Consider the following 10,000-nt stretch of genomic DNA (forward strand, 5'->3'; position numbering starts at 1 on the left):
GTGTGTTTGTGTGTGTGTGTGTGTGTGTTTGTGTGTGTGTGTGAGTGTGTGTTTGTGTGTGTGTGTTTGTGTGTGTGTGTGTGTGTTTGTGTGTGAGTGTGTGTGTGTGTTTGTGTGTGTGTGTTTGTGTGTGTGTGTTTGTGTGTGTGTGTTTGTGTGTGAGTGTGTGTGTGTTTGTGTGTGTGTGTTTGTGTGTGTGTGTTTGTGTGTGAGTGTGTGTGTGTGTGTTTGTGTGTGAGTGTGTTTGTGTGTGAGTGTGTCTGTGTGTGTGTGTGTGTGTGTCTCAGTGTTATAAGTGTGCTCAGGACCTGCTCCCTCAGCTGGAGTTGAACCTGCGCGGCTGTCAGCTCGTCTACAAGTCAAAGAGCAACAGGAAGATCCAGCACCAGCTCAAACTGGTTCTACTGGACTCAGAGACGCTGGTGTTGGGCTACAGCAGCTTCCAGCAGGCCGACGAGTGGAGGAAGGTCAGAGGTCACCAAACACAAATATAACTTTTAGATTCCAGGTCACGTTATTTGTGCCCCCAACACTAATTATTGAGCATTGATGATCCATATTAAAAGATCTCCTTGATACTGAGACGTTGAGGACCGTGTGTTCGTGTATCTACTGAGACGTTGAGGACCGTGTGTTCGTGTATCTACTGAGACGTTGAGGACCGTGTGTTCGTGTGTCTACTGAGACGTTGAGGACCGTGTGTTCGTGTATCTATTGAGACGTTGAGGACCGTGTGTTCTTGTATCTACTGAGACGTTGAGGACCGTGTGTTCGTGTATCTACTGAGACGTTGAGGACGTGTGTTCTTGTATCTATTGAGACGTTGAGGACCGTGTGTTCGTGTATCTACTGAGACGTTGAGGACCGTGTGTTAGTGTATCTACTGAGACGTTGAGGACCGTGTGTTCTTGTATCTACTGAGACGTTGAGGACCGTGTGTTCCTGTATCTATTGAGACGTTGAGGACCGTGTGTTCGTGTATCTATTGAGACGTTGAGGACCGTGTGTTAGTGTATCTACTGAGACGTTGAGGACCGTGTGTTCTTGTATCTACTGAGACGTTGAGGACCGTGTGTTCCTGTATCTATTGAGACGTTGAGGACCGTGTGTTCGTGTATCTATTGAGACGTTGAGGACCGTGTGTTAGTGTATCTACTGAGACGTTGAGGACCGTGTGTTAGTGTATCTACTGAGACGTTGAGGACCGTGTGTTCGTGTGTCTACTGAGACGTTGAGGACCGTGTGTTCGTGTATCTATTGAGACGTTGAGGACCGTGTGTTAGTGTATCTACTGAGACGTTGAGGACCGTGTGTTCTTGTATCTACTGAGACGTTGAGGACCGTGTGTTCGTGTATCTATTGAGACGTTGAGGACCGTGTGTTAGTGTATCTACTGAGACGTTGAGGACCGTGTGTTCTTGTATCTACTGAGACGTTGAGGACCGTGTGTTCGTGTATCTACTGAGACGTTGAGGACGTGTGTTCTTGTATCTACTGAGACGTTGAGGACCGTGTGTTCGTGTATCTACTGAGATGTTGAGGACCGTGTGTTCGTGTATCTACTGAGACGTTAAGGACCGTGTGTTCGTGTATCTACTGAGACGTTGAGGACCGTGTGTTCGTGTATCTACTGAGACGTTGAGGACCGTGTGTTCGTGTATCTATTGAGACGTTGAGGACCGTGTGTTTGTGTGTCTACTGAGACGTTGAGGACCGTGTGTTCGTGTATCTACTGAGACGTTGAGGACCGTGTGTTCCTGTATCTATTGAGACGTTGAGGACCGTGTGTTCGTGTATCTACTGAGACGTTGAGGACCGTGTGTTCGTGTATCTACTGAGACGTTGAGGACCGTGTGTTCCTGTATCTACTGAGACGTTGAGGACCGTGTGTTCCTGTATCTATTGAGACGTTGAGGACCGTGTGTTCCTGTATCTATTGATACGTTGAGGACCGTGCGTTCGTGTATCTACTGAGACGTTGAGGACCGTGTGTTCCTGTATCTACTGAGACGTTGAGGACCGTGCGTTCCTGTATCTATTGATACGTTGAGGACCGTGCGTTCGTGTATCTACTGAGACGTTGAGGACCGTGTGTTCCTGTATCTACTGAGACGTTGAGGACCGTGTGTTCCTGTATCTATTGAGACGTTGAGGACCATGTGTTCGTGTGTCTACTGAGACGTTGAGGACCGTGTGTTCCTCCTGTATCTACTGAGACGTTGAGGACCGTGTGTTCGTGTATCTACTGATACGTTGTGGACCGTGTGTTCGTGTATCTACTGAGACGTTGAGGACCGTGTGTTTGTGTATCTACTGAGACGTTGAGGGCCGTGTGTTTGTGTATCTACTGAGACGTTGAGGACCGTGTGTTCGTGTATCTACTGAGACGTTGAGGACCGTGTGTTTGTGTATCTACTGAGACGTTGAGGACCGTGTGTTTGTGTATCTACTGAGACGTTGAGGACCGTGTGTTCGTGTATCTACTGAGACGTTGAGGACCGTGTGTTTGTGTGTCTACTGAGACGTTGAGGACCGTGTGTTCGTGTGTCTACTGAGACGTTGAGGACCGTGTGTTCTTGTATCTACTGAGACGTTGAGGACGTGTGTTCTTGTATCTATTGAGACGTTGAGGACCGTGTGTTCGTGTATCTATTGAGACGTTGAGGACCGTGTGTTCTTGTATCTACTGAGACGTTGAGGACCGTGTGTTCGTGTATCTATTGAGACGTTGAGGACCGTGTGTTAGTGTATCTACTGAGACGTTGAGGACCGTGTGTTCTTGTATCTACTGAGACGTTGAGGACCGTGTGTTCGTGTATCTATTGAGACGTTGAGGACCGTGTGTTAGTGTATCTACTGAGACGTTGAGGACCGTGTGTTCTTGTATCTACTGAGACGTTGAGGACCGTGTGTTCGTGTATCTACTGAGACGTTGAGGACCGTGTGTTCGTGTATCTATTGAGACGTTGAGGACCGTGTGTTAGTGTATCTACTGAGACGTTGAGGACCGTGTGTTCGTGTATCTACTGAGACGTTGAGGACCGTGTGTTTGTGTATCTACTGAGACGTTGAGGACCGTGTGTTTGTGTATCTATTGAGACGTTGAGGACCGTGTGTTCGTGTATCTACTGAGACGTTGAGGACCGTGTGTTAGTGTATCTACTGAGACGTTGAGGACCGTGTGTTAGTGTATCTACTGAGACGTTGAGGACCGTGTGTTCGTGTATCTATTGAGACGTTGAGGACCGTGTGTTTGTGTATCTACTGAGACGTTGAGGACCGTGTGTTAGTGTATCTACTGAGACGTTGAGGACCGTGTGTTCGTGTATCTACTGAGACGTTGAGGAACGTGTGTTCGTGTATCTACTGAGATGTTGAGGACCGTGTGTTAGTGTATCTACTGAGACGTTGAGGACCGTGTGTTCGTGTATCTACTGAGACGTTGAGGACCGTGTGTTAGTGTATCTACTGAGACGTTGAGGACCGTGTGTTCGTGTATCTACTGAGACGTTGAGGACCATGTGTTCCTGTATCTATTGAGACGTTGAGGACCGTGTGTTCATGTATCTACTGAGACGTTGAGGACCATGTGTTCGTGTATCTACTGAGACGTTGAGGACCGTGTGTTCGTGTATCTATTGAGACGTTGAGGACCGTGTGTTAGTGTGTCTATTGAGACGTTGAGGACCATGTGTTCCTGTATCTATTGAGACGTTGAGGACCGTGTGTTTGTGTATCTACTGAGACGTTGAGGACCATGTGTTTGTGTATCTACTGAGACGTTGAGGACCGTGTGTTCCTGTATCTATTGAGACGTTGAGGACCGTGTGTTTGTGTATCTACTGAGACGTTGAGAACCGTGTGTTTGTGTATCTATTGAGACGTTGAGGACCGTGTGTTCGTGTGTCTACTGAGACGTTGAGGGCCGTGTGTTTGTGTGTCTACTGAGACGTTGAGGACCGTGTGTTTGTGTGTCTACTGAGACGTTGAGGACCGTGTGTTTGTGTGTCTACTGAGACGTTGAGGACCGTGTGTTTGTGTGTCTACTGAGACGTTGAGGACCGTGTGTTCGTGTGTCTACTGAGACGTTGAGGACCATGTGTTCCTGTATCTATTGAGACGTTGAGGACCGTGTGTTTGTGTATCTACTGAGACGTTGAGGACCATGTGTTCCTGTATCTATTGAGACGTTGAGGACCGTGTGTTTGTGTATCTACTGAGACGTTGAGAACCGTGTGTTTGTGTATCTATTGAGACGTTGAGGGCCGTGTGTTCGTGTGTCTACTGAGACGTTGAGGACCGTGTGTTTGTGTATCTATTGAGACGTTGAGGACCGTGTGTTTGTGTATCTATTGAGACGTTGAGGACCATGTGTTCTTGTATCTATTGAGACGTTGAGGACCGTGTGTTCGTGTATCTACTGAGACGTTGAGGACCGTGTGTTCGTGTATCTACTGAGATGTTGAGGACCGTGTGTTCGTGTATCTACTGAGACGTTAAGGACCGTGTGTTCGTGTATCTACTGAGACGTTGAGGACCGTGTGTTCGTGTATCTACTGAGACGTTGAGGACCGTGTGTTCGTGTATCTATTGAGACGTTGAGGACCGTGTGTTTGTGTGTCTACTGAGACGTTGAGGACCGTGTGTTCGTGTATCTACTGAGACGTTGAGGACCGTGTGTTCCTGTATCTATTGAGACGTTGAGGACCGTGTGTTCGTGTATCTACTGAGACGTTGAGGACCGTGTGTTCGTGTATCTACTGAGACGTTGAGGACCGTGTGTTCCTGTATCTACTGAGACGTTGAGGACCGTGTGTTCCTGTATCTATTGAGACGTTGAGGACCGTGTGTTCCTGTATCTATTGATACGTTGAGGACCGTGCGTTCGTGTATCTACTGAGACGTTGAGGACCGTGTGTTCCTGTATCTACTGAGACGTTGAGGACCGTGCGTTCCTGTATCTATTGATACGTTGAGGACCGTGCGTTCGTGTATCTACTGAGACGTTGAGGACCGTGTGTTCCTGTATCTACTGAGACATTGAGGACCGTGTGTTCCTGTATCTATTGAGACGTTGAGGACCGTGTGTTTGTGTATCTACTGAGACGTTGAGGACCATGTGTTCCTGTATCTATTGAGACGTTGAGGACCGTGTGTTTGTGTATCTACTGAGACGTTGAGAACCGTGTGTTTGTGTATCTATTGAGACGTTGAGGGCCGTGTGTTCGTGTGTCTACTGAGACGTTGAGGACCGTGTGTTTGTGTATCTATTGAGACGTTGAGGACCGTGTGTTTGTGTATCTATTGAGACGTTGAGGACCATGTGTTCTTGTATCTATTGAGACGTTGAGGACCGTGTGTTCGTGTATCTACTGAGACGTTGAGGACCGTGTGTTCGTGTATCTACTGAGATGTTGAGGACCGTGTGTTCGTGTATCTACTGAGACGTTAAGGACCGTGTGTTCGTGTATCTACTGAGACGTTGAGGACCGTGTGTTCGTGTATCTACTGAGACGTTGAGGACCGTGTGTTCGTGTATCTATTGAGACGTTGAGGACCGTGTGTTTGTGTGTCTACTGAGACGTTGAGGACCGTGTGTTCGTGTATCTACTGAGACGTTGAGGACCGTGTGTTCCTGTATCTATTGAGACGTTGAGGACCGTGTGTTCGTGTATCTACTGAGACGTTGAGGACCGTGTGTTCGTGTATCTACTGAGACGTTGAGGACCGTGTGTTCCTGTATCTACTGAGACGTTGAGGACCGTGTGTTCCTGTATCTATTGAGACGTTGAGGACCGTGTGTTCCTGTATCTATTGATACGTTGAGGACCGTGCGTTCGTGTATCTACTGAGACGTTGAGGACCGTGTGTTCCTGTATCTACTGAGACGTTGAGGGCCGTGCGTTCCTGTATCTATTGATACGTTGAGGACCGTGCGTTCGTGTATCTACTGAGACGTTGAGGACCGTGTGTTCCTGTATCTACTGAGACATTGAGGACCGTGTGTTCCTGTATCTATTGAGACGTTGAGGACCATGTGTTCGTGTGTCTACTGAGACGTTGAGGACCGTGTGTTCCTCCTGTATCTACTGAGACGTTGAGGACCGTGTGTTCGTGTATCTACTGAGACGTTGAGGACCGTGTGTTCGTGTATCTACTGAGACGTTGAGGACCGTGTGTTTGTGTATCTACTGAGACGTTGAGGGCCGTGTGTTTGTGTATCTACTGAGACGTTGAGGACCGTGTGTTCGTGTATCTACTGAGACGTTGAGGACCGTGTGTTTGTGTATCTACTGAGACGTTGAGGACCGTGTGTTTGTGTATCTACTGAGACGTTGAGGACCGTGTGTTCGTGTATCTACTGAGACGTTGAGGACCGTGTGTTTGTGTGTCTACTGAGACGTTGAGGACCGTGTGTTCGTGTGTCTACTGAGACGTTGAGGACCGTGTGTTCTTGTATCTACTGAGACGTTGAGGACGTGTGTTCTTGTATCTATTGAGACGTTGAGGACCGTGTGTTCGTGTATCTATTGAGACGTTGAGGACCGTGTGTTCTTGTATCTACTGAGACGTTGAGGACCGTGTGTTCGTGTATCTATTGAGACGTTGAGGACCGTGTGTTAGTGTATCTACTGAGACGTTGAGGACCGTGTGTTCTTGTATCTACTGAGACGTTGAGGACCGTGTGTTCGTGTATCTATTGAGACGTTGAGGACCGTGTGTTAGTGTATCTACTGAGACGTTGAGGACCGTGTGTTCTTGTATCTACTGAGACGTTGAGGACCGTGTGTTCGTGTATCTACTGAGACGTTGAGGACCGTGTGTTCGTGTATCTATTGAGACGTTGAGGACCGTGTGTTAGTGTATCTACTGAGACGGTGAGGACCGTGTGTTCGTGTATCTACTGAGACGTTGAGGACCGTGTGTTTGTGTATCTACTGAGACGTTGAGGACCGTGTGTTTGTGTATCTATTGAGACGTTGAGGACCGTGTGTTCGTGTATCTACTGAGACGTTGAGGACCGTGTGTTAGTGTATCTACTGAGACGTTGAGGACCGTGTGTTAGTGTATCTACTGAGACGTTGAGGACCGTGTGTTCGTGTATCTATTGAGACGTTGAGGACCGTGTGTTTGTGTATCTACTGAGACGTTGAGGACCGTGTGTTAGTGTATCTACTGAGACGTTGAGGACCGTGTGTTCGTGTATCTACTGAGACGTTGAGGAACGTGTGTTCGTGTATCTACTGAGATGTTGAGGACCGTGTGTTAGTGTATCTACTGAGACGTTGAGGACCGTGTGTTCGTGTATCTACTGAGACGTTGAGGACCGTGTGTTAGTGTATCTACTGAGACGTTGAGGACCGTGTGTTCGTGTATCTACTGAGACGTTGAGGACCATGTGTTCCTGTATCTATTGAGACGTTGAGGACCGTGTGTTCATGTATCTACTGAGACGTTGAGGACCATGTGTTCGTGTATCTACTGAGACGTTGAGGACCGTGTGTTCGTGTATCTATTGAGACGTTGAGGACCGTGTGTTAGTGTGTCTATTGAGACGTTGAGGACCATGTGTTCCTGTATCTATTGAGACGTTGAGGACCGTGTGTTTGTGTATCTACTGAGACGTTGAGGACCATGTGTTTGTGTATCTACTGAGACGTTGAGGACCGTGTGTTCCTGTATCTATTGAGACGTTGAGGACCGTGTGTTTGTGTATCTACTGAGACGTTGAGAACCGTGTGTTTGTGTATCTATTGAGACGTTGAGGACCGTGTGTTCGTGTGTCTACTGAGACGTTGAGGGCCGTGTGTTTGTGTGTCTACTGAGACGTTGAGGACCGTGTGTTTGTGTGTCTACTGAGACGTTGAGGACCGTGTGTTTGTGTGTCTACTGAGACGTTGAGGACCGTGTGTTTGTGTGTCTACTGAGACGTTGAGGACCGTGTGTTCGTGTGTCTACTGAGACGTTGAGGACCATGTGTTCCTGTATCTATTGAGACGTTGAGGACCGTGTGTTTGTGTATCTACTGAGACGTTGAGGACCATGTGTTCCTGTATCTATTGAGACGTTGAGGACCGTGTGTTTGTGTATCTACTGAGACGTTGAGAACCGTGTGTTTGTGTATCTATTGAGACGTTGAGGGCCGTGTGTTCGTGTGTCTACTGAGACGTTGAGGACCGTGTGTTTGTGTATCTATTGAGACGTTGAGGACCGTGTGTTTGTGTATCTATTGAGACGTTGAGGACCATGTGTTCTTGTATCTATTGAGACGTTGAGGACCGTGTGTTCGTGTATCTACTGAGACGTTGAGGACCGTGTGTTCGTGTATCTACTGAGATGTTGAGGACCGTGTGTTCGTGTATCTACTGAGACGTTAAGGACCGTGTGTTCGTGTATCTACTGAGACGTTGAGGACCGTGTGTTCGTGTATCTACTGAGACGTTGAGGACCGTGTGTTCGTGTATCTATTGAGACGTTGAGGACCGTGTGTTTGTGTGTCTACTGAGACGTTGAGGACCGTGTGTTCGTGTATCTACTGAGACGTTGAGGACCGTGTGTTCCTGTATCTATTGAGACGTTGAGGACCGTGTGTTCGTGTATCTACTGAGACGTTGAGGACCGTGTGTTCGTGTATCTACTGAGACGTTGAGGACCGTGTGTTCCTGTATCTACTGAGACGTTGAGGACCGTGTGTTCCTGTATCTATTGAGACGTTGAGGACCGTGTGTTCCTGTATCTATTGATACGTTGAGGACCGTGCGTTCGTGTATCTACTGAGACGTTGAGGACCGTGTGTTCCTGTATCTACTGAGACGTTGAGGACCGTGCGTTCCTGTATCTATTGATACGTTGAGGACCGTGCGTTCGTGTATCTACTGAGACGTTGAGGACCGTGTGTTCCTGTATCTACTGAGACATTGAGGACCGTGTGTTCCTGTATCTATTGAGACGTTGAGGACCGTGTGTTTGTGTATCTACTGAGACGTTGAGGACCATGTGTTCCTGTATCTATTGAGACGTTGAGGACCGTGTGTTTGTGTATCTACTGAGACGTTGAGAACCGTGTGTTTGTGTATCTATTGAGACGTTGAGGGCCGTGTGTTCGTGTGTCTACTGAGACGTTGAGGACCGTGTGTTTGTGTATCTATTGAGACGTTGAGGACCGTGTGTTTGTGTATCTATTGAGACGTTGAGGACCATGTGTTCTTGTATCTATTGAGACGTTGAGGACCGTGTGTTCGTGTATCTACTGAGACGTTGAGGACCGTGTGTTCGTGTATCTACTGAGATGTTGAGGACCGTGTGTTCGTGTATCTACTGAGACGTTAAGGACCGTGTGTTCGTGTATCTACTGAGACGTTGAGGACCGTGTGTTCGTGTATCTACTGAGACGTTGAGGACCGTGTGTTCGTGTATCTATTGAGACGTTGAGGACCGTGTGTTTGTGTGTCTACTGAGACGTTGAGGACCGTGTGTTCGTGTATCTACTGAGACGTTGAGGACCGTGTGTTCCTGTATCTATTGAGACGTTGAGGACCGTGTGTTCGTGTATCTACTGAGACGTTGAGGACCGTGTGTTCGTGTATCTACTGAGACGTTGAGGACAGTGTGTTCCTGTATCTACTGAGACGTTGAGGACCGTGTGTTCCTGTATCTATTGAGACGTTGAGGACCGTGTGTTCCTGTATCTATTGATACGTTGAGGACCGTGCGTTCGTGTATCTACTGAGACGTTGAGGACCGTGTGTTCCTGTATCTACTGAGACGTTGAGGACCGTGCGTTCCTGTATCTATTGATACGTTGAGGACCGTGCGTTCGTGTATCTACTGAGACGTTGAGGACCGTGTGTTCCTGTATCTACTGAGACATTGAGGACCGTGTGTTCCTGTATCTATTGAGACGTTGAGGACCATGTGTTCGTGTGTCTACTGAGACGTTGAGGACCGTGTGTTCCTCCTGTATCTACTGAGACGTTGAGGACCGTGTGTTCGTGTATCT

General features: G+C 47.9%; 1 protein-coding gene across 1 annotated transcript in view; it reads left to right on the plus strand.

Moving 5' to 3' along the window:
• The window catches only part of LOC306778970 (actin filament-associated protein 1-like 2), a gene marked incomplete at both ends in the record, with an annotated part of 19,132 nt that overhangs the window by 3,714 nt on the left and 5,418 nt on the right, over positions 1–10,000 (plus strand). Inside the window, one exon of the mRNA XM_079270709.1 lies at positions 288–467. Within this exon, the coding sequence (XP_079126835.1) occupies positions 288–467 (180 nt within the window). The remainder of the gene's footprint in view (positions 1–287; positions 468–10,000) is intronic.

This window comes from Melanostigma gelatinosum (assembly GCF_949748355.1).
Source record: "Melanostigma gelatinosum genome assembly, chromosome: 6".
Classification (NCBI taxonomy): domain Eukaryota; kingdom Metazoa; phylum Chordata; class Actinopteri; order Perciformes; family Zoarcidae; genus Melanostigma; species Melanostigma gelatinosum.